We start from the raw sequence: 27019 nt of genomic DNA on the forward strand, positions 1-27019 counted from the left end.
GGACGGTAGTTCTTAAGCTGAGTCTTTTCCCTTTCTGACTTGGGAATCAATGTGATAAATGCTTCTTTCCACGTTTCCGGTGCCTTCCTCCCCTCCATGATCTGGTTACAAACCTCCAACAACGGTTGTATCAAGAAATCCTTCAAAGTTTTGTAATATTTGGAGGTGAGTCCATCCGGGCCTGGAGATTTGCCCAGCTGCATGTTTTGGATGGCACCTTCAATTTCCTGTTGAGTTATTTTGCTGTTAAGAATTGATCTTTTATCTTGACTTATTTTAGGTAGTCCATTTGTTTCCAAAAATTGGTCCATTTCCGATTCTTTCTGAGGCCCCTGTGCGTAGAGCTCTTTGAAATATCTGTGGAAGCACTTTCTTATTTCTTCTGGTTTCTGAACTATTTTTCCTTGAATCTCCAGATTTGTAACCGTATTTAACTTTTGTCTTTTTTTCAGCTGCCAAGCCAGCAACTTTCCACATTTATTTGCTGATTCAAACGATCTCTGCTTCATTTGTTTGATTTTCCACTCAATCTCTTGATTGATCAGTTTCGAATATTGTGCTTGATGAAATTTGATCTCTCTTAGCACCTCTTTAGATTTCGGTTTGATTCTCAATTTTTTCTCTCCTTCACTTATTTTCTCTAAAAATTTTTCTTTTTTTCCATTCCAATATTTTCTTTTTATCGAATTCTGTTGAATCAGAAACCCTCTCATTACAGCTTTACTTGCATCCCAGATTGTTCTTTTCTCCACCGTAGTGTTCAAATTTATTTCAAAGTAGTCCTTTAGTGTTTTTTGGGCCTTCTTCACAATCTCTTGATCTCTTAACAAGGTGTCATTCATTCTCCATCTGAAGGATCCAGTTGGGAAAAGTCTCAGTTCCATTTTTATGGCATTGTGGTCGGAGCAGGTTTTTGGGCAGATTTCCACTTTTCTCGTTTTCGGAGCCAGCCCTCTAGATATCCAAATTTGGTCGATTCGTGTCCATGACAAGTGGGCCTCAGAAAAGAAAGTTCCTTCTTTACCCAAGGGGTTCCTTGTCCTCCAAATGTCAATCAAGTCCATATTGTCTGTCATTTCAAAGAAAGTTTTAGGGAGTCTGCCGTCTGTTGTTAAGTTTTGATTTTGGGATTTGTCCATATTTGTAGACACCACCCCATTCATATCTCCCATCACAATAATATTAGCATAGTCCAAATAGTCCATCATTGTCTCATGCAGCTTCTTGTAGAATTCTGATTTTCCATCATTTGGCGCGTAGATTCCTAATATCAAAATCTTTTCCCCTTGTGTTTGGATTTCAATTGCGAGGATTCTTCCATGATCATCTTTAAATAAAAATTTTGGCGACAGGTTCTCCTTTGCATAAATTACAACACCTCTTTTTTTAACTTTGTCTGATGAGATAAATTCTTGGCCAAGTCTTTTATTGATTAATACTTTCCTGTGGAGCCTAGTCACATGTGTTTCTTGCAAACATATTACATCCAATTGTTCTTTTTTTAGGATATGAAATATCCTTCTCCTTTTTTCCGGAGAATTCCCGCCATTTATGTTCCAACTAAGTAGCTGCAGAGACATCCTGTTCTATTTAAGATGTTCTTAAGATGGGGTGTCTTCCTTTTGTTCAGATCCCGAAGGTATAGGCGTTGGCCCACTTCCGGGCGGTGCTGGTGCTGGTAAAACTGGAAGCCAATCCGCTCCTTTTTGGAGATCTTCTCCGTGGTCGTGAAGGAACCTTTGGTTATCTTCAGGTGTTCTTATTTTAACCTTCCTTTCTTTGTAGGTGAAGGATAATCCCTGTGGAAACTCCCACCTATAGGGGATTGCGTTGTGTCTCAGCAATTTTGCTAATTCTGTATAGGTGGCTCTAAGGTCCAGCAGCTGCCTCGGGATATCTCTGTAAATTTCCACTCTTTTGTCTTGTATTTCAATTGCTTTTTTGAAGTGAAGGCCTAGGATCTTGTCTCTCTCTTCCTTTGTTCTTAAAATTATCAAGCAGTCTCTGGATCTGTCTTTCCTTACCAGTCTTCCCAATCTATATGCCGAGACAATCCTAAAATCCGTGTCTTCCTTTAAACCCCAGAACTTCGAGAATTCCTGTGTTAAGTATCCAATCAAGTCTCCTTGCTCGAGTTCTGGAATACCTCTCAATTTGATGTTGCTCTCACGATTTTTCAGTTCCACCATTGACAGATAGACTTGTTGTTCACCCACCTGTTTGTGCAGGGGCCTAACTTCTCCTTTTATTTCTTCAACCTCTTTTTGTAGGACTCCCACTTTCTGGATTGCTTCTCCAGCTAATTCTCGATTTTCCGCTGTTGCTCCTTGCAATTTCTCTATGGCTTGCGTGTGCTGGGAAACTTGGTCAGTCAGTTTTTGGATCGAGGAAGTTGCTTTATCTATCTTCACAGACTGATCGTCCACCTTCTGATTTAAACTTGATAGTTGCTCCAATATTTGTTTTAATAGTGTGTCTGACCCACCTGCTGCCATATCTTCCTCAGTGGACTTCTCAGTTATTTCCCCTTGTTCTCTATGAGACACCAGTACAGCTGGAACCGACGAACGGCGTCCTTGGGTCAATGTTGTTTGTACAAATTGTGCTGGTCTTCTTTCCTTTTCCTTTTCTTTTTCCTTAGCCTCTTTAGTTTCCTTTGCTTTAGACGCTCTTGTTCTCCCTGCACCACTCATTACACATCTGTCAATGTTCAAGGTCAAATTGTCTATTGTTCCATGGGAAAGACAAATTCAGGAGTAAACAGCCAGTGAGATGGAATTCAAAACAAAAGTCAGTTCCCAGGATTTTGTAATCCGAAAACCCTGTAGGGGGAGTGCCACCCGATTTCAAAGACAAGGAAGGAAGTAATCCGCCATTAAAGTTCCAAATTGTTTCAAAACAGTAAATTCGTTAATCCAAAAGTCCCTTCATAAATTCAAGATCTCCCAAAGCACCTTTTATAGATCGACAAAGTTTCACGAAAGGTGCTTGTAACAGTATCCCAATCAGTCTTTTCTGCTCAAATGTAACAATTACTTTCTAGCACAGTTTGCAACTGTTTCCGCAGTTTGACACAGTCTCTCTCTCTGGCAGCCCGACAATCTGGCTCTTTAAAAATACAGCCCAAAGAAGAAAAAAGATAGGAGGAAAGTCACCATCTGCTGCTTCTTTTAGTCAATGTCCGTTTCCACCTTCAGCTCAATAAAATAAGCAAATTTTATGGCACGAAAAAGTTTAAGCTTCCCAAAGTCCCGTTTCAAATGCTTCCGTTTCTAAAAGCTTTGCTTTGATCTTGTCAGCAATGTCGGAAGACGGACTTCCCTTTTCTCGTCTCCCGCTTTCAGCCAAATTAACCGAATTTCTTTGCCAAATTTTAAACCCCTTTACTCACGGGTATGTTGCTTGCAGTTTAGCGTTGATTTTAGGAAGAAGGATCAGCGCTCATCTGTAACAGCCGCGCGGCTTCGCTTCCGCGGAAAGAGCGATGAACTCACAGCACCGCTACCCCTCCTTCACTCCGGGTCTCCTTACGGGGTCCCTTCTGTGCTTTCGGAGCAGCTTCTGGTGCCCGCCGAGTCCCACGGCCACGGGCTCACTCTACCCGTGGTTTATCTTGATGGGTCGTCGCTATGCCGCAGCGAACGACCCTTTTCCGCGGAGCCCCTCTTCAGAGCCCGAAGAGGACCGCCATTACAGTTTCGCGCCGCCCCCAGAAGTCCCATTCTTAGACTTCTTGTTGGGTGAGCAACACAGCCAAGCAACACAGTTGGAGCCTCCCTCCTCCCTGGCCGGCAGGGAGGGAGGGAGATGAGCTGCTTCCTTTGAAATTTAAGGGACATCATTTAAGGGACATCCATCAATAAGGGACAGCAGCGGGACATGGCGCTGGAATAAGGGACTGTCCCTTCAAATAAGGGACACTTGACAGCTATGCCCAAAGCTATGGCTTGGAGACCTCCCTGGGAACCCAATGGGGAGGCAAGATCTGCTGGCGTGTTGGTGCTGTAAGTGTCTCCATCCTACGCTCAGGTTGTGCGTGTGAATAAGACCATACACCCTAAAGGCACCACAGTCTCCATTGACCATCATTCCAAAGAAAGCAATCTCGGAGTAAGGACTGGAACCTCTGGAGCAGCGGTTCTCAACCTGTGGGTCCCCAGATGTTCATAGAATCATAGAATCATAGAATCATAGAGTTGGAAGAGACCACAAGGGCCATCGAGTCCAACCCCCTGCCAAGCAGGAAACACCATCAGAGCACTCCTGACATATGGTTGTCAAGCCTCTGCTTAAAGACCTCCAAAGTAGGAGAGTCCACCACACTCCTTGGCAGCAAATTCCACTGTCGAACAGCTCTTACTGTCAGGAAGTTCTTCCTAATGTTTAGGTGGAATCTTCTTTCTTGTAGTTTGGATCCATTGCTCCGTGTCCGCTTCTCTGGAGCAGCAGAAAACAACCTTTCTCCCTCCTCTATGTGACATCCTTTTATATATTTGAACATGGCTATCATATCACCCCTTAACCTCCTCTTCTCCAGGCTAAACATGCCCAGCTCCCTTAGCCGTTCCTCATAAGGCATCGTTTCCAGGCCTTTGACCATTTTGGTTGCCCTCCTCTGGACACGTTCCAGTTTGTCAGTGTCCTTCTTGAATTGTGGTGCCCAGAACTGGACACAGTACTCCAGGTGTGGTCTGACCAGAGCAGAATACAGTGGCACTATTACTTCCCTTGATCTAGATGCTATACTCCTATTGATGCAGCCCAGAATTGCATTGGCTTTTTTAGCTGCCGCGTCACACTGTTGGCTCATGTCAAGTTTGTGGTCAACCAAGACTCCTAGATCCTTTTCACATGTACTGCTCTCAAGCCAGGTGTCACCCATCTTGTATTTGTGCCTCTCATTTTTTTTGCCCAAGTGCAATACTTTACATTTCTCCCTGTTAAAATTCATTTTGTTTGTTTTTGCCCAGTTCTCTAATCTGTCAAGGTCGTTTTGAAGTGTGATCCTGTCCTCTGGGGTGTTAGCCACCCCTCCCAGTTTGGTGTCATCTGCAAATTTGATCAGGATGCCCTTGAGTCCATCATCCAAGTCGTTGATAAAGATGTTAAATAAGACCGGGCCCAAGACAGAACCCTGTGGCACACCACTAGTCACTCTTCTCCAGGATGAAGAGGAACCATTGATGAGCACCCTTTGGGTTCGGTCTGTCAGCCAGTTACAAATCCACTGAGTGGTAGCAGAGTCAAGACCGCATTTTACCAGCTTCTTTACAAGAATATCATGGGGCACCTTGTCAAATGCCTTACTGAAATCAAGGTAGGCTATATCCACTGTGTTCCCTTCATCTACCAGGCTTGTAATTCTGTCAAAAAATGAGATCAGGTTAGTCTGACATGACTTATTTTTCAGAAATCCATGCTGACTATTGGTGATCACAGCATTCCTTTCTAGGTGCTCACAGACTGTTTGCTTAATGATCTGCTCCAGAATCTTCCCTGCTATTGATGTCAGACTGACTGGGCGGTAATTATTTGGGTCCTCTCTTTTCCCCTTTTTGAAAATAGGGACAACATTTGCCCTCCTCCAGTCTGCCGGGACTTCGCCTGTTCTCCAGGATTTCTTGAAGATGACTGCCAGTGGTTCTGAGATCACATCTGCCAGTTCTTTTAATACTCTTGGATGCAGTTCATCTGGCCCTGGAGACTTGAATACATCTAAACTAGCCAAATATTCTTGTACTGTCTCCTTAGTTATTCTGGGCTGTTTCCTTTGCTGAATCATTTGCTCCAAATTCTTCAGGTCGGGCATTGTTTTCTTTATCGGAGAAGACTGAGGCAAAGAAGGCATTGAGGAGTTCAGCCCTTTCTGTGTCCCCTGTTTGCATTTCACCATCTTCTCCTCTGAGTGACCCCACTGTTTCTTTGTTCTTCCTTTTGCTACGAACATACCCATAAAAGCCTTTTTTGTTGCTTTTAACCTCTCTAGCAAGCCTGAGTTCATTCTGTGCTTTAGCTTTTCTGACTTTGTGTCTACACGTGCTGGCTATTTGTTTGAATTCCTCTTTGGTGGTTTCCCCCCTTTTCCATTTTTTGTACACATCCTTTTTTAATCTTAATTCAGTTAAAAGTTCTTTAGATAGCCACCCTGGCTTCTTTAGGCACCTTCCATGTTTCCGTCTCATTGGTATTGCCTGACGTTGTGCTTTTACTATCTCCCTCTTAACAAACTCCCAGCCATCATGAACTCCCTTTCCTTTTAGTATTGCTGTCCATGGGATCTCACCCAGCACTTCCCTAAGTTTTATGAAGTCGGCTTTCTTAAAGTCAAGAAATTGAGTCCTAGTATGCTTGGCTGCTCCTTTCCGCTGTATAGTAAACTTCAGAAGAGCATGATCACTCGCGCCTAATGATCCTTCCACTTCTACCCCACTAACCAGGTCATCAACATTGGTTAGGACCAGATCTAAAATGGCTGTTCCTCTTGTTGCTTCTCCCACTTTCTGGACAATGAAGTTGTCTGCAAGGCCAGTGAGGAATCTGTTTGACCTTATGCTCTTGGCTGAGTTTGACGTCCAACAAATATCCGGGTAATTGAAGTCCCCCATTACTACTATCTCCCTTCCTTTTCCATGCTTGGCCATCTGTTCCAGGAAGCCATCATCTATGTCCTCCGTTTGGCTTGGGGATCTATAGTAAACTCCCACAATGAGGTCTCTGTTATTCTTCTCTCCCTTAATTTTGACCCAAATGCTCTCACATTGGCTTTGAGGTTCTAAATCTTGGATCTCTTCACAGGTATACACATCCCTGACATATAACGCCACTCCTCCTCCTTTCTTGTCTGGTCTGTTTCTCTGAAATAGATTGTATCCCCCCATTATTACATTCCAATCGTGGGACTTATCCCACCAGGTTTCAGTGATGCCTATTATGTCATATTTAGTTTGCTGTACCAAGAGCTCAAGCTCATCTTGTTTATTTCCCATGCTTTGTGCATTAGTGTACAGACATTGAAGTCCATTAATCATTCCCCCGTGTCTCTTATTTAAGGATTTTTTCCTCCCACCACTAGGTCCGCGTGCTGTTTGCTCCATTTGGTCTATGACATTTGGATGATCATCTTCATTAATTGATAGACTCCTACCTTCAGGAGCACTGTCTCCCTCCCCCACATTAGTCAGTTTAAAGCCCTCCTGATGAGGTTTCTGAGATTTTTGGCAAAAACATTCCTCCCAACCGTTGTGAGGTGCAGCCCATCACTTGCCAGAAGTCCATCTTCAAGAAACTGCAGTCCGTGATCTAAGAATCCAAACCGTTCCTGTTTACACCATTTGCGAAGCCAGCTGTTCACTTCCACTATTTTCCCCTCTCTCCCTGGGCCACGTCGTTCAACTGGGAGGACAGACGAGATGACAATTTGTGCATTTAGTTGCTTCAATTTCCTGCCGAGAGCCTCGTAGTCTCTTTTGATCTTCTGGAGGCTATTGCTTGCAGTGTCATTGGTTCCCACATGAACCAAGAGGAAGGGGTATTTGTCAGTGGGTTTTATGATTCCTTGCAGTCGTTCAGTTACATCTTGGATCTTAGCCCCGGGGAGCCCCGGGGAGATGTTGTTGGACTACAACTCCCATCATCCCTGAGCTCTGGCCTTGCTAGCTAGGGGTGATGGGAGTTGTAGTCCAACAACATCTGGGGACCCACAGGTTGAGAAAGGCTGCTCTGGAGTCTCCCACCACTTGGAAATTGGGTGCGTGCAACACTGGTGTCAGAAGTGGGAGTCTGTTGCTGCTCAGAGATTAGCATAGATGCAACAGCATAAACAGTCGGTTAGGAGTAACCATAAGGAAGTAAACAATAGGAAAGGCTTGCTGCCTTCGTGCCCTGTTTGTGGGCATCCCCGAGGCATCTGATTGGCAGCAGTAATTGCAGGCCTACGATGCAGCCACATTGCTGAAGCTAAGCAGTTGCGTCAGGCCCCAAGCAAGAGACCTTCCTTTGAACCTCATCAAACTTTATTTATTCATTGATTTATATACCACTTTTTCTCCACGGACCTCAAGGTGGGGCACGTGGTTCTCTTCCTCCCTGTTTTATCTTCACAACAACCCTGTGAGGGAAATGAGGCCAAGAGAGACGGTGTTTGGCCCAAGGTCACGCAGCGAGCTTCATGGCGGAGCGGGGATTCAAACCCTGGTCTCCCAGGTCATAGTCCAAACCTCTAACAACTACACCATACCGGTTCTTCAACTTTGCCAGGGGTGGGCATCTTTTGGCCCAGCAGGACTCCCAACTCCTATCTCCCCCCCCCCATTTAATAACTTTTTATTATTCAAAATTAAAACAAAACAGATTATCCAGAAACATATCATCCTTATTCCCCCCCATTTTTCCTCCCTCCCCCCGACTTCCCTCAGTTCCACTCTTTGATTTCTCTAAAAATGCTATTTCCTGCATGTTACACAGTTGTATAGATCCTCAAACTATTTAGCTGATTATTATCAATAAAAAGTTGTTGAATGTTTATTCAAAGCCAGCCAAGGAGTCCAGTTCGCTTTGTTGCGTCTTCAAATACCCTATTTTTCGCTCTATAAGACGCACCAGACCATAAGATGCACCTAGTTTTTGGAGGAGGAAAACAAGAAAAAAAATATTCTGAATCCCAGCGAAAGCAGCGATCCCTCTTGCTGTTCTGGCTTCTGGGATAGCTGCGCAGCCTGCATTCGCTCCATAAGACGCACACACACTTCCCCTTACTTTTTAGGAGGGAAAAGGTGCGTCTTATAGAGCAAAAAAATACGGTACTTTGTAAAGGGTTCCCCTTCATCTTTAAAGTCACAGTTATCCTTGTCCCGTAGCTTGTATGTCAGTTTTGCCAGTTCTGCGTAGTCCATCAATTTTTCTTGCCATGATTCTTTAGTTGGGGTTTCTTCAGTCTTCCATCCAGGACTCCCAACTCCTATCAACCTCAGCCAGCATGGCCAACCGCTGGGGATTGTGGGAGTTGGGAGTCCAGCCGCATGCCCACCCCTCTCCTAGACTCACGTCCCAACCAATTAGGGATCACACATTAAATGCACATAGAGAGGCGCAAAACAGAGATGGAGAGCTTGTGGCTCTCCAGTTGTCGCTGCTCAAAACTCCCATCAGCCCCTAGCCAGCGTGGTCAACCGCAAAGGTTCATGGGAGTTGTAGTTCTGCAACACCTGCGGGGCCACAGCTTCACCATCCCCAATCAATAACCCCTTTTTTGCTTTCCCTGTCCCAGAATTTTGGACGCTGTGTAAAAAAACAAACAAGCGAAAAGCACCCAGGCACCGAATATTTGAGCTTGGCTGCTTGAAAAACCTCAGAGGGTTATTTTTTCTCCCCCACCTTCATTTTATGAAGGAAGAATTGAGAGGTAGCGGGTGTGAGAGCCGGCTGTTTTTCGGAGATGGGGCACAATTGGCCTTTGTTATGCCCACGGCCTCTTCTGCTGGGCCACAGCAGGCTAGACAAACAGACTTCTGTGCTTTCTGACCGGTTGCCGACTTCCCTTCATTGGTGCTCGGAGGTGGGGAGGGTCCGGGGGGAGGGTCCAGACCCGGGTACAAGGCAAGTCCCTCTGGCAGCCACCTAGCCCAGACCTGCTGCAGCAGCCGCACGCAAGATCCCTCCAGGTTTTAAGTAAGTGGTTTCGATTTAAGGGGATTGGGGAAGGGGCAGCACTGGGCATGGCTTTCCCCTCCTCTCTGCTCTCCCAAGAAAAGGACACATGAAACGGAACGCCTCAGCATCTGGGACTTTTCAGCTTAGAGGCGAGGAGAAAGGGTGGCTTGACAAAAGTTTACAGAATTACGCATCACGTGGATAACACAGAGAGAGGCTCTTCTCCACAAGAGCAGAACTTGCAGGCAAAGCTGAGTGTTGGAAGATTCAGGACCTGTGGAACTCTCTGCCACAGGAATGCAGTGATGGCCGGCAACTGGAATGGCTTTAAAAGCGGATCGGGCATATACATGGGAATAGAAGGCTATTCATAGCTACTAGCCACATGGGTTACGCTCTGCCTCTGTGGCCGGAGGGAAACGCAGGAGGGGAGAGGGGCGTTGTGCTTGCGGGTTTGTCGCTGGGAGATACGGTTGGCACCTGCGAGGACAGGGCTAGAGAGGGGCTGGTGGTCTGATCCAACAGGGTCTTCTTATGCTGGTCTATCTAGATCAATATTCCCTCTGTCTCCACAGACAGGCAGCTGCGTTCAAGGGTTTCAGACAGGCGGCACTGCCAAAAAGTCAAGTTAAGATCCTAGTCCTCATTGTTCTGAATAAAAAGCTGTGATGATAAGGAAAACAGGAAACTGCCTTATATCACACCAGGTCATTTGTTCGTTTGTCTTAGCATTAGCTACACTTGAATGTCAGGGTTTCAGGTGAGAGACAAGACCTGGGACCTTCTGGGTACAAAGGGGGTGCTTTTCCACTGTGTGACGGCCCTCCCTTAAAGGGCAGCTGAAATGGTCCAGATGTTTGGAGCACCTATCAGGAAAAGGCAAACACATTTGGTGGGTTAGTTTGGGGGTGGGGGCAGCTGGGTGATGGAGGGGATAGGATGGAAAGTTGATATTATTATTTTTATTTTCTCTCTCTCTCTGCTGGAATGTCGGCACTGCCCAGGGAACGACTGGGAGCCAGCACGTTTAGGAGAGACCAATCAAAGCACTGCAGATCTGCACTGTGCGGTTGTGAATCTATGGAACTCACTGCTGCAGGGTTTTTAATTGATTTATTTTTGTGGATTTTATTACATGGTTTCATGATTGTGCTGTTTTCTCTGTGACATAAATGCAGTAATAGTACTTGTAATTTTTTAATAATAATAATAATAATAATAATAATAATAATAATAATAATAATAATAATAATAATAGTAGTATTTTCTGATAGCTGCTGTGAGGGTACGGCCTAACACAAAACAGCTGCAGCATTTGAAAGAGTGAAAATGGCATTCCCGCCCCCCATTGGCTGCCCCCCAACAGGGAAAAGGGACCCACATCACGGACCACTGTGCTTTCTCGCAGAGAGAAGCTCTTTGCACCTCTTCTCTGTCCAGAATGGGAAGATTGAATCCTGGCATGTTTAAGAGGGTGCTTTCAGTGTATGAGAATGAGCCAGTGCAAACAGGAACTGAGCTGGAAGAGCAAACCACCCCTGGATTTTGAAAGAGATATTTTGTGGGCACCATTAGAGGGGCTGGAGAGCACACTGGTACCTGTGGGCACCTAGTCCCCAAACCAGCTTGCCTTTCCCCTGGCTGGTGATTAGGTGGTGGTGGTGGTTACTCAGTTTGGCAAGCAAAAGGCACTCTGCACCTGCCCAGAGGCGTTTCCTAGATGCAAGCCAGAGTTAAAGGAAGCCCTAATTTTCTCTGATTCAGGTCATCTACCCGCGGGTGAATGGGTCTCTCTGAAAAGGGCTGTGGCACTTAATGCCTAGGCAGGGTAACTGTCAGCTACCCCAGAATTGGGATCGTCCTGCTTCACTCCAGATCATTAACAAATTGAATAATCCAAGCGCTAGACCAATGTGGCTTCTCTGAGCAAGGAGCGTCTCCCATGATCCCTTCAACGCGCTGAGCTGGCAGTCACCATGGCTGCATGTGTTATGTTGACTTGGCTTCGCCATCAGCACCCATGACTCATCTCTGACCCAGAAGATCCTGCAAGCGTGGATCTGTCAACCACGTCGCATATTAGAGAATAAAAGCAAATGTTTTTCCTCGTAAGTTTAGGGAGCAGGGGTGGAGAGCCTGCAGCCCTCCAGATGTTGCTGCACTCCCAACCCCTGGCAGCCAGCATGCCCAATGGTCAGAGATGATGGGAATCATAGGATCATAGAATTTTAGACCCTGAGGAACATCAAGTGCATAGCTGTCAACGTTTCCCTTTGTTTAAGGGAAATTCCCTTATTCTGAAAAGGATTCCTTGCAAGAAAAGTGAAAAGTTGACAGCTATGATCTAGTTCAACCCCCTGAAATGCAGGAATATGCAGCTGTCCCGTCCCGGGATCGAACCTGCAAACTTGGCATCATCCAAATCTGGTGCTTGCGTTTGAGAATTGCTTTGTGCCCATTGTCCCTTTGCAAGGGACGAGGGAGGGAGAATGAGATGGCTCCCCCTCCCATTAGATGCCCTGCCCACCACCCCTCCGGCTTCGGTAGTTATCAGCCGCCCCCAAATGGTAGAATCATAGAATCTTAGAGTTGGAAGGGAGCCCGGGTCATCTAGTCCAACCCCCTGCAATGCCGGAATCTCAGCTAATAATAATAATAATAATAATAATAATAATAATAATAATAATAATAATTTATTATTTATACCCCGCCCATATATCCAACTCTACCATTCTATGATTCTATGAACAGTTGAAAGGCTGGCCCATGGCGCATTCGCTCTGCCGAACAGCAAGTGACGTTGGTCTCCCTCCTTGACTTGCTTGTTGATTGATGGTGATGTTTTAGCAAGGAACGCTGGCACCCTTAACACAGGCGGCAGTGACCAGGGGTGGGGCGGCCTCTAAATCCACCCCTGGATTTGAGACACTGCTCTTCTTGTGCCTCGACATCAGATCCAGCTCCATCCGTCCCGACCCACCCCGTGTTCTTGCAAACATCTCGCTCGTTCCACTGCTCCACACCCCCCCCCCCCCGGTTCCTGTGCACACAGAGAGAGAGATGCTTTTCCAAAATCCCACGGGCAAAGGAAGGGGCGAGGCTGAGCACCGCTGGTGCTACTGGACCAAGGAACTGAATGAGTTCTCTGTCTTGGCAGAGGGAGAAAAAAGACAGTTGTAAACAGCTCCCTTTCTCCCCCTCCCAACCCTCCGTTCCCAACCCCTTCCTGTTTCAGAAAGTACCAGAACCGGCTCTGCTATTCAATAAAGTGACACATTTGCCTCAGGTGGCAAAGGATAGGGGGACGGCCCCCACCTAACATCCCTAAACCAGCTTGCTTTGTAACCCTCCATGCTACCCTGTGGCCTGGAGGTATGGTGAGGGATAATGTCCCACTGCTGGTCTAGAAATAAGACGAAACTGCTGATCTGGTCAGATTTTGTACATGGCATTTTTTTGGGGGGGGGGAGGCAATTTTTCCTTTGCCTCAGGGAGCGAAATGGCTTGGGCACGATGAGCCACTAGCAATGTAAGAAGGCATATTTTCCCGTCCCACCCTGTGTTTGTCTCATGCAGTTAGTCCTCTGCCCAAAACTGTGCTGTTTGTATTGCTGTCGTACGTAAGTTACTGAATTAATTTTATTTATTTATCTATATTTATATTACATTTGTATACTGCCCTTCATCCGAGGATAACAAGGCAGTTCACAGTATATAAACACAAAAATACATCACATAAATGCAAAGGAAGCACAGGGGGAAATAATCAAGTATCGCTTGCAGACTGAGAGCAGAAAATTATAGCAAAGGACTGATCATATTCACCAGACTGGTTTGTATTCTGGACAGGGGACAAGTGACCAAGCACTAGCAATTTCTGATCCCCATTTTGGTCAGAATTCTCTGACTTCCCTATGAGCCGCTAAGGAGGTACAAATCTGTAAGTCGGTTTCCCATCTCTCCAATTTTAAATTCAGCTCTTCACCTTTCTGCAGAAATTTGCATAGTTTAACCTTCCTGCGGATAGGTTGACCAGGAGGGTACAGCGCACAGTTACTCCACGTTGACCAAACACAACAAGCTTCCGATTTTCGAAATCAAGCCTATGGAAGGATGATATCCTAGACGCTGTGTTGTTGGAAAACGACACCTTTCTAGAAAGCTTATACTGCAGTGAAGAGCTCTGGGTTTTCTCCTCCTCACCATTAATAATTAGTTCAGACAATATATTATGGCAGCTTTTGAGGGGTCAACAAGATAGATATCAATAGGCTGTAATAGGCCTTTCTGGGACAACTAGGTCCTACTCAGAGTAAACCCACCGATGGGTCTTCTCAGAAGTCCGCTCAGCTCTTTAATGGTGGGAGGCATTGCGGCCAAGAAACCAAGCCTCAATGGTTGTCCAGCTTAGAGGTGGAGGTACTCTACCTCACCCCTACGTCATGGCCGGCCATGTTGTGGCCTGTTTGAACCCAAATACTTCGTGTCAGTGTGTTTCATTGTTCTCCTGGGAACTTTGTGGCTCGGGTGCCTAGGCACATAATAGGACTTTCCTGGGTACCCCCCATATACAGTGGTGCCCCGCAAGACGAATGCCTCGGAAGACGGAAAACTTGCTAGACGAAAGGGTTTTCCGTTTTGGAGGTGCTTCGCAAAACGAATCTCCTATGGGCTTGCTTCGCAAGACGACAATGTCTTGCGAGTTCCTGCTGGTTTTTTTTTTTTCCTTTCCCCCCCTTTTTCTAAGCCGCTAAGCCGCTTATCAGCTAAAAGCCGCTAATAGCGCTAATAGCGCTAATCCGCTAATCCGTCAATGGGCTTGCTTCGCAAGACGAAAAAACCGCTAGACAAAGAGAATCACAGAACGGATTCTTTTCGTCTTGCGAGGCACCACTGTAAGTTATAGCTCTCCATGAGTGCACTGTACATTAAGGTTGCCATATTTCAAAAAGTAAAAATCCAGATGGACGCAAATGTTGTTGAGCTTTTTTTTTCAAGATCTCCATTAAAAAGTATGCGTTTTAGCTATTTTTTAAGGAAATTCACCTGGCCCAGGAGTTGCCAGTTGCTGATAAAGGGAATGTCAGCAATGGCCAGAGAGCTATAATTCTCAGAGTGGTTTAGCAATCAACCCCTCTTCCTAGGGAACTCTGAACATGTTAGTTCTGTGAAGGGAAGCAGGGCCACCTACTAACGCTCAGCACCCGTAACAAACAAAAGCTCCCAGGATTATTATTATTTGGGGGGAGGGATATGACTGTTGAAGTGGTATAGGTAAAGGTAAATGGACCCCGGACCGATAGGTCCAGTCGCGGATGACTCTGGGGTTGCGGCGCTCATCTCGCTTAACCGGGTCATGTGGCCAGCATGACTAAGCAGCTTCTGGCGAACCAGAGCAACGCACGCAAACACCGTTTACCTTCCCACCGGAGTGGTACCTATTTATCTACTTGCACTTTGATGTGCTTTCGAACTGTTAGGTTGGCATGAGCAGGGACCGAGCAATGGGATTCGAACCGCCGACCTTCCGATCGGCAAGTCCTAGGCTCTGTGGTTTAGACCACAGCGCCACCCGCGTCCCTTGAAGTGGTATAATCCTCTGTTAAATGTACGGTGCGCAGTGTGACCGTGATGTGCCGCCGTGCCCCGATACCACAGGAATGACTGTGCTTTTCTTTAAAAAACCGAAACCTTTTACATGTATTTCATAAAAGAAAATAAATCAAGGGCCATGCGTAAGGCTGGGTGGAAGTGGGAACATTCCAGAACGTCGTTCCATTCTGGAAAAATGACAAGGCTCCATTGCACAGTGCCGCAGTGCAATTACACAATTACACAACTGTTTGGGGACAGGAAGCAAGAGAGAAATATTAGACCGTGGAGGAATTCGGAGAGCGATGGAATGCTGGCAGGTCTCTGGAGCATCTCTGGTCCACGCCTTAAGCTCTTGCAAAATCAGCTGCAGTTCTCAGTGGCAAAGGCCTGGGAAGCAGTAGAGATAACAGGATACATTGCCCACTAGTGGCCGATGACCGGTACTTTAATGCAAAGCTGGGCCAAACATTTCATGACCTTTCTGGTAGAATTTGATGCGCTTCTTCTTTTTTTAATTATTAAGGCCCTTGTCTACTCATTGAAGGCCATTTTGTAGGCTATTTGTGGAATATCCTCCACATTCTCTGTGTGCGTGTTGGTGGTGCCTGCCATTTCCCCTCACCATTTCCAGTGCATTGTGGGGGAATACAAAATGGCGGCCGGCTTGCCAACTCAGAAGCAGAACCAACCGAGGTGTGCTCATGTTGGCAATCTGGAATTTGCCCTTGGTTTCATGCTCTGGCTAGTCATTGTTCGAAATGGCATGCAAGCAACCGTATCAATCACTGCCCAGTGATTCACTATGTTGACTGTAACATATCCGTGTGGAGAGGCAAGCCAAGAGTAGACCCAACTCCCACACTCTGTCAATGTTGTTGTTGTTGTTGTTGTTATTTCATTGCATTAATAAGCCATGTTTCTGCCGAGGCACCCAAGGTGGTTTACAATTTTAAAGTACTAAGACAAATCATATAACATGTAAAATTGGGGGGGGGGGGCTTTACAATCTGACTGGAGCAAGCCCTGATGTTGTCAGACCCGCCAAGTGTCCCTGTTTTCCAGGGACGGTCCTGGATTTACAGAATCTGTCCCAGTTTCTGATTTCTTAACCCTGCAATGTCCCACTTTTTATTAGGACGTCCCTATTTTCATCAGAGAAATGTTGGAGAGTGCAGAGTTATGTGGCCCCCCCTGAATAGATAAATAACTATACAACCCTTAGAAGACATCTGAAGGCAGCCCTGTAAAGGGAAGGTTTATTTAATGTTTCATGTTTTATTCTGTTTTATATATGTTGGAAGCCACCCAGCGTGGCTGGGGCAAACCAGTAGGATGGGTGCTGTATAACAACAACAACAACAACAAGTAATACTACTACTATGGAATTGGACATCCCTATTTTCATTGGAGAAATGTTGGAGGGTGTGTGTGTGTTTTGTGCCTGACTGCTTCACATTCTCCTTCGCCAGACTAGAGAAGTAAAATCTTGGCTGCCAGAATAGCCTGACGACGATGTCATGAGTCCCAACTGCTTTATAAGGAGATGGGGCAGGATGGGGTGGGGGGCAAAGAGAGACAGTAGCAAATGCAGCCCCACCAAACGAAGGGGCTTTTGCGTGTAATGGTACCACGAACTCGGAGGCAACAGAGAAAGCCAAGATGAGGCAGATTTGCAGAAAGCAGAACGGAACATATCACCACATGTGGTGGCCGTGTATCTTTTACACAAATATAGTGGAAGGTGATCATTAGAATAACAGCAACAGTATTGAAATATGAAGTTCCCTTAGATCCGGTATTGATAGGGCAGAACTATATGTCACCGATCGTAAAGAAATAACATAAGGAACAGGCCTCCTATCTGCAAATACCGTACCTGTAAGAATGTTAATGGCTCAAAACTGGAAAGTTCCATTACTCCCTTCGTGGAAAGAATTTCCTAAGAAACTTTGGGATTTGGCTGTAATAGGAAGAATAACACCTAAGAGTGAAAACTGCAAGCGACTCTAGAAATAAATTATGGGGAAACAGGTTGCCCCTTAATACAATATTGTATTAAGAAAATAATGACCTTCCATAAAAGCTAATTCAAGCAGTTTTTGTCTTTCTCTTTTTAGAAAAAAATGTTGTTTTACGTTGCCGTATTTTATTGCAGTATATTAAGGATGTGAAGGCTTTTTTTTCTTGAGCAGATCTGTTGATTATTTTTAATGATTGTCAAATGATTACCGGTATATCTATTTAAAATAAACTAGCAGTTGAGGACCTGCTAATATAGAGGATGGTGAGCAGAGTGATTGTAGAGTCTGAAACACCGTAGAGAGCCTGGGTGGAACAGAAGGTGCATGTGAAACTTTGTGCGGCAATAGAAACTTTACCATTCAGCCTTGTAGGAACCTGTATAATGCAGTGGTCAAGAGAGATGTGGACTCAAAAAGGTTGAAAACCTCTGATATAATGCAAAGAGACTCAGACCTCCCCTCGATAAGCGTCTCACTGAGTCTTCTCTGCAAATCTGATTTGACTCCTACCAGGCTGCTAGAACCAAGGGCAGAGGTTTTCTGTGTGTCCACCAGCACCTCTTAAGACAGCCATTTTGAGTTATGCCACGCTCCCGTGGCATCCATTTTGTGACATGCCACATCCACGCAGACGCCATTTTGTGAGCGGCACCCACGGCAATAGCTCGGAATTTTAAAATGGCGCCCTCTATCCCGAAAACCTGGACTGGGGCAGGAACTAGGAAACTCAAGGAGGCTAAAATATCATCACTATTATGAATAATAATCATCATTAACAATAAAAGCAGGAAAGCACATGAGGCCACCAACTTGCTGAAGCCTGGTCAGTGTCTGGATGGACAGGAACAATATGGTTTCTGACATGGAGTAAAAAGCAGGATATGAATGCAAGCAAACAAATAAATGAAATCAATACATATGATAGGCTATTACAAAGCTACTCCTGTGCCGTCAAATTAGACTACTGTACTGAATATTGTAGGGACGCGGGTAGCGCTGTGGGTTAAACCACAGAGCCTAGGACTTGCCAATCAGAAGGTCAATGGTTCGAATCCCCGTGGCGGGGTGAGCTCCCGTTGCTCGGTCCCTGCTCCTGCCCACCTAGCAGTTTGAAAGCACGTCAAAGTGCAAGTAGATAAATAGGTACCGCTCCAGTGGGAAGGTAAACAGTGTTTCTGTGCGCTGCTCTGGTTCGCCAGAAGTGGCTTAGTCCTGCTGGCCACGTGACCCGGAAGCTGTATGCCAGCTCCCTCGGCCAATAAAGTGAGATGAGCGCCGCATCCCCAGAGTCGGCCACGACTGGACCTAATGGTCAGGGGTCCCTTTACCTTTACCTTACTGAATATTGTGTTTTGTTTTCTCTCTTGTATACACAATGCTTGGCTCATGGGCTGGCGTAGGTTGGGTTTTGAATGTCTTATGTGATTTTTCAGTTTTGTTGTTCTGTATGGGACAATGACAATAAAGATTATCGTATTGTAGGTAATTATTCCCTCCACTGCAAGTTCCCAAACCCTGTTGTTGGTCAGGCTCCATCCCCAGTCGAGCCTAGCTCTGCCCCCATGAGCCGCCATTTTGCACCAGGCCCCCCCACCCCAACAAAGTTGATCCCGCAACTCTGAAGCCTTCCCACACTTTGCTAAAAAAATGTGCCCAGCCCTGCCTTTCGCCACACCCCTGGGGTGCCCTCGACATTTCCCCACACGGCAGCTGACTGAGAACTGCAGCCCTGCCTCCCCTGAGCTGACTTTGCCCCGTGTGTGCCCGGGGTGGCATGAAACATCGTGACTTATGCCTGAGAACAAGCATGCCAAATCCAGCTCTGGAGGAGGAAAAGGCACAATAACACGATGCATGATTAATGGTCTCGCCCTTGCATCATTAATGCCAGGACGGTTTATTCTTGCCGCAAGCTCCAGGTCTTGTAACCGGACCCGAGGCGTGTGGGTGGGTTGTGGTTTTTTTGGTTTTTGTTTATTTCCAGTTGGGCTTTGCTCCAGGCCCGGAATCCGGTTTCGGGTCTCCTCCGTTTCCGTGGCAACCATTGAGGGCAGCGCGTTTTTATTCAACAAGGGCCCTTTCTCATCCCTGCGTAACCCAGAGTCAGGTGGGCCCGGATCCGTCACCCGAGCGGCCTCCTCTGACAGCACCCTTTGTCCGATAGGAAGCTGGCAGAGACACCCGATCGCGGGCCCTCCTTATCGAGAGGATGGGTTACAGGTCCCCGGACAATGCCACCGTTACGGCAGAAACCATACTCGCGGTATTAATAGACCGGGCGCTGAGCAAAAAAAAACCCCTCTCAGGAGTCACGCCTGGCCAACGTGCCGCTGCCGAGATTTCGCAGGATGATTTCGGTCTGATGCCGGCCTGCCCAAATATCCTGTTTTTTTTGGGGGGGGGGTCTTCTTTGACCATTGGAAGAAAATTTGAAGACGTCTTTGGAGAAACAAACTCTCTTAACAAAGAGCTGATATGTTGGTGCAGGCAAGCAGAAACAGAAACACATATATTACATGTAGTTCACAGAGTCGAGGACTCCTAGTGAGAGCCAGTGGTAGGAGTTTCAGACTAGGACCTGGGAGAGTTCAGGGTTCAAATCCCCCCAACTTGGCCCCGTGAAGCTCATTTGAGGGACATTGTGCCAATCGCTGCCTCTCATCCTGACCTACTTTGCAGGGTTGTTTTGGGGGTTAAACGAAGAAGTGGGAGGCCCATGCACGCCCCCTTAAGCTCTTTGGTGTATAAATGCAATTAATAAAATAAAACTGTATTGAGGTATATTGTTTACATGAGGTGTATCACCTCAGCTAGCAAGGTTATCAATTTAGATAATTCAGGTATGACATCTTTTCTTACATTTATCTGCTATGCGATAAAAAGGTAAAGGGACCCCTGACCGTTAGGTCCAGTTGTGACCGACTCTGGGGTTGCGGCACTCATCTCGCTTTATTGGCTGAGGGAGCCGGCGTACAGCTTCCGGGTCCTGTGGCCAGCATGACTAAGCCGCTTCTGGCGAACCAGAGCAGCGCACAGAAACACCGTTTACCTTCCCGCCGGAGTGGTACCTATTTATCTACTTGCACTTTGACGTGCTTTCGAACTGCTAGGTTGGCAGGAGCAGGGACCGAGCAACAGGAGCTCACCCCATCGCGGGGATTCGAACCGCGACCTTCTGATCGGCAAGTCCTAGGCTCTGTGGTTTAACCCACAGCGCCACCCGCATCCCTAGCAATCCTAGGTCTACTTACCAAGTAGGTCTTAGAGAAAAGGCGAGGAAGGGGGAACGTGAGAGAAGAGCTGTCCAAAATTATGCATGTTGTGAAGACAGCGGATAAGTTTTTCCTCCCTCTTGCATCGTACTAGAACTCAGGCACATCCAGTGAAGTCGAATGTTGGGTAGATTTGGGACAGACAAAACGAAGGACTTCTCCCTATTCATGCTCCCACAAAAGGCAACAATGGCCACCAACTTGCGACAGCTTTAAAAGAAGATTAGGAACGTTAGCTTAGCTGCAGCTGCTAATGTTCTGTCAACCGCAGGAGGGGAGAGTTGATGTTGTGCGCAAGCGTGGCTTCCAAGCTTCCCAGGGTCATGTGGCTGACCCTTAGGCCGCAGAGGCTGCTCCGTTAGGGTAAATGGGTCACTGCCACGGCTTCTTACTTCCAGGGTGACCCTGGCTGTCAGCTTCCTCCTCCTGCTTAGTCTCAGGGTTGCCCCTGGTAGAACTCAGCAGGGAGGAAGAGAAAGGATGGGACCGTTGGCTCTCTGGCGCCACCTACTGCTGGGCTCCCTGCCTTCCGCCCTACCAGTTCTAACAGCCACCACTTGAGCTCTTAGGACAGGACACTGGACTAGATGGACCTGATTCAGCACGGCTTTTCAATGCTCTTATTGAACTCAGAGTTCGGAGTAAACATGGATAGGATCAGGACCGGCGGTAGCGACCAGCTTCCAACTGTTAACAGAGAAATCTGAGGGCTCCCTTGGACAAAAAAAACAACAACCAAGGACACCACCCAGGAATACCAGAGCCAGTAGGCTTGGTCTTTATTGAAGACTGTCACGACAGGACTCCCACCTGCCACCAGGTGGAACAAGATGGAAGCCCCGTACAAAAGAGAACCCAAATTGTTATTAGCTGCTAATCCCCATGTTAAAAGTAAAGGGACCCCTAACCGTTAGGTCCAGTCGTGGATGACTCTGGGGTTGCGGCGCTCATTTCGCTTTATTGGCCGAGGGAGCCGGCGTACAGCTTCCGGGTCATGTGGCCAGCATGACTAAGCCGCTTCTGGCGAACCAGAGCAGCGCACGGAAACACTGTTTACCTTCCCGCCGGAGCAGTGCCTATTTATCTACTTGCACTTTGACGTGCTTTTGAACTGCTAGGTTGGCAGGAGCAGGGACCAAGCAATGGGAGCTCACCCTGTCGCAGGGATTCAAACTGCAGACCTTGTGATTGGCAAGCCCTAGGCTCTGTGGTTTAACTCACAGCGCCACCCGCATCCCTAATCCCCATGTTACACCCCCCCAAACTACATCATTAATACATCATGGTTACATCGTGAAAGGGGAGGTCTGGTGGCAGTAATCTGAGCATCCTGGACCCTGCCCCATGGTTCCCCCTGCCCTCCACCATACACCTATCAAGCAGTGGCGTAGCGTGGGGGGTGCAGGGGGGGCCGGCCGCACCGGCCGCAACATCTGGGGGTTAGGGGGCGCAAATCCATGGGTTAGGGGGCGCAAATCCACGGGTTAGGGGGCGCAAATTACTTGCCTTGCCCCGGGTGCTGACAACCCACACTACGCCACTGCTATCAAGTGAAACAAAAGAGATATTTACATTTCCCTGTTTCCCAGCCAAGTTAATCCCACCCTTTTGTCTTCATCTGGGTTTGTTATTTCTGGAATGGCTACCTGTCTGGCACTCAGGTATCAGGATGCCAGGAATTATCCCTCAGGCAGAGGGGCTGCTGAGTAGCTGAGCTCACATGTCTATATGAATTTCTGAAGTTTTCCCAGCGAGTCAGTACATAGATACATTTGTCAGTGAATTGTTACATTTGGTATTGTGCAGCAGAGGCCCTTTGAATAGATAGATAGGAAGAAACTGTGACAAAGTGTTTTGTGGGGACAAATCACAAAAGTCACAAAGGTGTGCTGATTTTGGTAGTGGGCTGCATGTGCATGATATCTGCTGGAGGGCCAACCCCCCCCCAACCTATACATAAATTCCTGCCACACTACAGCAGGTGCTAAGACCCCAGGTGGGCCCACCAGCAGCTGCCCCAGCACACATTGGGTGGTTGGGTCTATGAGCTGCCATTTCAGTTTCCCAGAATGCCCCTGAGTGGTCCTGGGGCATTGTGGGCCATTAAAACGCCAGGTCCTGGCCTTGCTTTTACACCACTGGTTCCCAGTGAGCCCTTCAGGGCTCCCCAGGTGGGGAACTGGCCCTGCATAGGATTGAGCTGTGGAAGAAGAGAAGTACCCTGACTCCTGCGCCCTTGAACATTGGGGCGCCACGTAGCAGGAGGCTTCCTTTTCGAGCTTTCAATGTATCCCAGAGGACAAGTGCGCTCTTTGATTGGGCCAAGGAGCAAACAAATATAGCGGGCGATGGAGGGAGAAGAACTTCCAGCAGCGGTCAAGTAAAACAGAGAAATACAACTGTGAAAACAAGGCCAAAGATTTGCTTTGCTATGTTGACCACGGTGGTTGCAGAACCCCAGCCTTTTTCCACTTGTGGGTTTTTGGGGCTCGCACAGGGCTGATTTTATTCGCTAGCCTTTTGGGGGAGCGACACAGTTCCCCATCAAAAAACCTGAGGGTTCTCTGGATCGCGTATTCAGCAAGGAGTAAAAAGAAGAAAAAGGAGTCCTGTTTGCATAGGATGAGAATTTTCCACTGTATTCAGTCATTCCCCGGGCTTAGTGGCTCCATCTGGGTGTGGTGGAGAGAATCCTGCCTAATCCTGCACCCACCCTGCCCCTTTAAATTTGGACACTGCCTGCCCGGTGAGCTCCCAGCCAGATTGTCCAGCTGCCGGTATCGGTTTCTTCCTCTGGGGGAGGGCGTTGGGATCGTATTTAAAGCCACTGACCAGCTATTTTGGACTCGCTTTGTCAGAGGCAGCTGCGACGCACAGAACCGAGGACAGAAAGAGAGGTGAGGGTGATGGTTTGGGGGTTGCGCCCGCACAGGTGAGGTTGGGAGGCAGGTGTGGTGGGAGCAAGCGAGGGCAAGGGTTTTCGAAGCCAGGAACAGGTGGCCCCAACATTTAAGCTACTGTAAAACTGAAAATGTAAGAGTCTTCTTGTGCCATTTAGTTGATTGTAGTTATACCCCCCCTCGAGGAGTTGAGGATGGTCAATGCAGTCTCCCCTATCTACCTTTATATCTGCCCAACAAGCCTGCAGTGCTAGTTACACTGACCAAGAGTGACTGGCCCAAAGCCAACGAGTTGGCAGGGGGATTTGAACCAGGATTTATCCAGCCCTAGTCCAACACACTGATCTCCACAGAGCTGTAGGAGCATGCCTGCTTTTCCCTGTTGCTGTACTTTATGCCTGGGACTCCTGTCCAGAATGCCAACATGGCGGAGCCTCTCCCTCTTACTTTGGACCTCTCTTCCTTGATTCAAAACTCCTGAAAGGTAGCCTGAGAATACGGGTGGGAAATTATCTGTGTACACACCATACGTTTAAAGCGTATTCCCTGCCCACCCCCCACCCCCCAAGAATCCTGGAGACTGTACTTTGCCCTTCACCGAGCTACAACTCCCAGCGCCCTTAAACTACAGTTCCCAGGATTGGGGGACGTCATGTGCTTTAAGCATGCTTCAAATCTACGGTGTATTTCTGACTACAGAAAGGGGTCGTCAGGAGGTTTGGGAGAGGTAAAAGGAAGTACTTCTTCGTGCGGTGCAGTTAAACTACGGAACTTGCTGCCACAGGAGGCAGCGATGGCCGCAGCGAGTTGCATGGCTTTAAGAGAGGACTGGATAAATTTGTTGAGGATAAGGCCGCTGATGGCTACGCTCTGCATCCAGACAGAGGCAGCAAATCTTCTGGATACCAGTGGCTGGAAACCATAGGAAGGGAGAGGGCTCTTGTCACAAGAGTCACAAGAGACTAGGTCACAAGAGACTAGGGCCCTGCGGGACCTGACATCTTTCCGCAAGGCCTGCAAGACAGAGTTGTTCCACCAGGCCTTTGGTCAGGGCCCAGCCTGACTCCCTCCTCTGGCAACCTGCACAGAACTTTGCTTAACGGTTGCCATTAATTTGATTTTAATTAATTGTTTATAATGAAATGTTTTAGAATGTTAGATTATTTGATTGTTTGATTATTTGATTGTTGTTAGCCGCCCTGAGCCCGGCTTTGGCTGGGGAGGGCGGGATATAAACAAATTTTATTATTATTATTATTATTATTATTATTATTATTATTATTATTATTTTCGAATCCTGCTTGAGAGCTTCCCATTATGGCATCTGCTTGGCCACTGTGAGAAACAGGACTAGATGGGCCATTGGCCTGACCCAGAAGGCTCCTGTTCTTATAGCAAGGGGTAGGTGGGTTTTCCCACCTTGTGTGACATTTCCGGGCTGTGTGTTAATGACTGCATGCATGCACCCAGGGAGTTTGATGGTCAACCTGCATTCCTCCACAGGGTCAATTCTTTTATCGGGCTTCTCTCCTCCTCCTCCACCACCACCGCAGAAATGACGTCGCAGCTGGAGAGCGCAATGGACGGCCTCATCTCCGTCTTCCACAGCTACTCGGGCAAGGAGGGCGACAAGTACAAGCTGAGCAAGAAGGAGCTGAAGGATCTGCTGCAGAACGAGCTCGGCTGCTTCCTGGAGGTATGGAAAGTTTTAATGGGGAAACGGAATGGAGTAATCCCCAAGGAGGGCAAGCCTGACTGGCCGGCACAGCGATACCGGACCTCTCCGCAGCACACAAATCCGGCATTGGGTGGATTTAAACAGAGGGATGATGCACAACTTTGTCTGCCGTCATTCGTGCATGCCTTTCTTGGGTTCTGTTCGCATTGCATGTCAATGCAAACTGGTTTACTTATAAAGGATAGTTCTATCAGTGCTTCTTTGTCAATACAGTGAAATAGATCTTCCATGTTCAAGGGTAGTTTGCTGCAGAAAACCAGGTGTTTGAACAGCACCAGGAACTTTCTGCTAGTCCTGTTAAATATTTTGGAATGTTGTTTGTTTGCTATGCATTCGGACACATCTTACAATAATGTAACCAAATTTTGAATGGGGTTTCCTGAGATCAATGAGGTTTTCTGCCTGTGTTTGGCTATAACTGGGTGCCATTTTGAATCAAGATGGATTGCTGAATCCTTCAAAGCAGTGCTCATTCTAACCAAACTTTGCGTGATGGTTCCAGAGATCAAGAAGGTTTTTCTTCTATGTTTGGATGCAGCCGGGTGCCATTTTGATTCAAGATGGCAGGCTGAACCTTTCGAAAATGTACCGATTTTAACCACTGTTTTCAAAACCGCTCTCATCTTTTTGGTTCCCGGGAATTCCCAAGCAATGCTGTGTACGGGACTGGTAGCATACAATCTCCCTGCATACATAAAGGTGTTAGGAAGTCAAAGCACAGCTCCCATTGGATGATTTGTAGAGCAGCATCACAATCCTGGATTTGCAGGAAGTCAGAGCGGGATAGGGGAGTGGGAGAGAAGGCAGGTTCTTAAATGGTTTCTAAACAACAGCAGAGTAAAGCAGAGAGGGAGAGATACAGAGGAGCTGTGAGAACAGGGAGTGGGTTAGATGGAGCTGTGAATACATGGGGCAGGGAGTAAGCGGGGTTGGCGAGCAATGCAAACAACAGTAGTAAAACGACACAATTGTAAAAAATGAACCCCTTCTCTCCTGTGTTGCAGGCCCAGAAGGACACAGAAGCAGTGGACAAGATCATGCATGACCTGGATGAGAATGGCGATGGGGAGGTCGATTTCCAGGAATTCGTGGTCCTGGTGGCAGCCCTCACTGTGGCTTGCAACAACTTCTTCTGGGAGAACTCCTGAGGGGCTTGAAGCCCTGGCGAGCCACGGAAGCAGCTGCTTTGCCAAGCCTGGCATGGCACCCCTCTTGCCGTCTCCTTCCCGGTCCCCCTCCTAGCCTCCTCGGCTTCTCCCTCCAGCCTGGAGGAAAGAGAGCACCTTTCAGTGCCATGTAATCGCTCGCCAGACAACGCTGCTTATTAAAAGCCATCCCCCACCCAACCCTTTGCTGGTGGTCTGGTCTGCTTTTCTTGCAGGGGAAAGTGGGGAGGAGCAGATTTGGGGATGGGCCAACCACCTCCGGTTCCAGGATTGGGACCTTTCACGGGCTTCCTACTCAGCTATCCACGCAAGGGCTGAAACTAAGAAACAGAAAAATTCAATTTCACTTCTACCGCTGGCGGCACCAACTAATGCGGCCAGTGTTGTTAAAATAAATACGCCCATGAATGTCAGTAGCCTGCCATTAATTTTACTGGCCTGCAAAAATATTTTGCTTAGAAGCCCACTCTTCAACCAGCATGGAAATGTTGGCTACAAGCCTTGTAGGGGTTTTTTATTTTTACCAGTAGATTGAGCAATATGTTTCTGCTGTGCTGGTCTGCATAATTTGTGTGTGTGTGTGTGTGTGTGGTCGTGGAGGAAGGTCATGTGTATGTGACTAACATAACAGAGTAAACCAGTATCTCTGTGACCTTAGTCACTGAAAATAAAGATATGG

General features: G+C 47.2%; 1 protein-coding gene across 4 annotated transcripts; it reads left to right on the forward strand.

The window, feature by feature from the left end:
- The first annotated feature begins 9516 nt into the window (after positions 1 to 9516).
- S100A1 (S100 calcium binding protein A1) lies at positions 9517 to 26520 on the forward strand. 4 transcript variants are annotated; one of them, XM_081173882.1, is made up of 3 exons: positions 9517 to 9666; positions 24940 to 25132; positions 26179 to 26520. In XM_081173882.1, the coding sequence occupies exons 2-3, from the start codon at positions 24992 to 24994 to the stop codon at positions 26320 to 26322; spliced, it is 285 nt and encodes a 94-aa protein (XP_081030008.1). In that variant the 5' UTR covers positions 9517 to 9666; positions 24940 to 24991; the 3' UTR covers positions 26323 to 26520. The 4 variants fall into 4 exon arrangements, with proteins under 4 accessions (XP_081030008.1, XP_081030010.1, XP_081030007.1 ...); XM_081173884.1 differs by having other exon boundaries at positions 9563 to 9666; positions 24990 to 25132; XM_081173881.1 differs by lacking the exon at positions 9517 to 9666 and adding an exon at positions 23297 to 23433.
- Positions 26521 to 27019: the final 499 nt, after the last annotated feature.

Source organism: Podarcis bocagei, assembly GCF_964188305.1.
Source record: "Podarcis bocagei genome assembly, chromosome: 16".
Lineage (NCBI taxonomy): Eukaryota > Metazoa > Chordata > Lepidosauria > Squamata > Lacertidae > Podarcis > Podarcis bocagei.

Bases quoted from the DNA above. Each gene is read 5' to 3' on its own strand.
- S100A1 (XM_081173882.1), top strand. From the start codon at position 24,992: ATGACGTCGCAGCTGGAGAGCGCAATGGACGGCCTCATCTCCGTCTTC. The intron at 25,133-26,178 runs GTATGGAAAGTT...CCTGTGTTGCAG, and splicing joins AGCTCGGCTGCTTCCTGGAG to GCCCAGAAGGACACAGAAGC.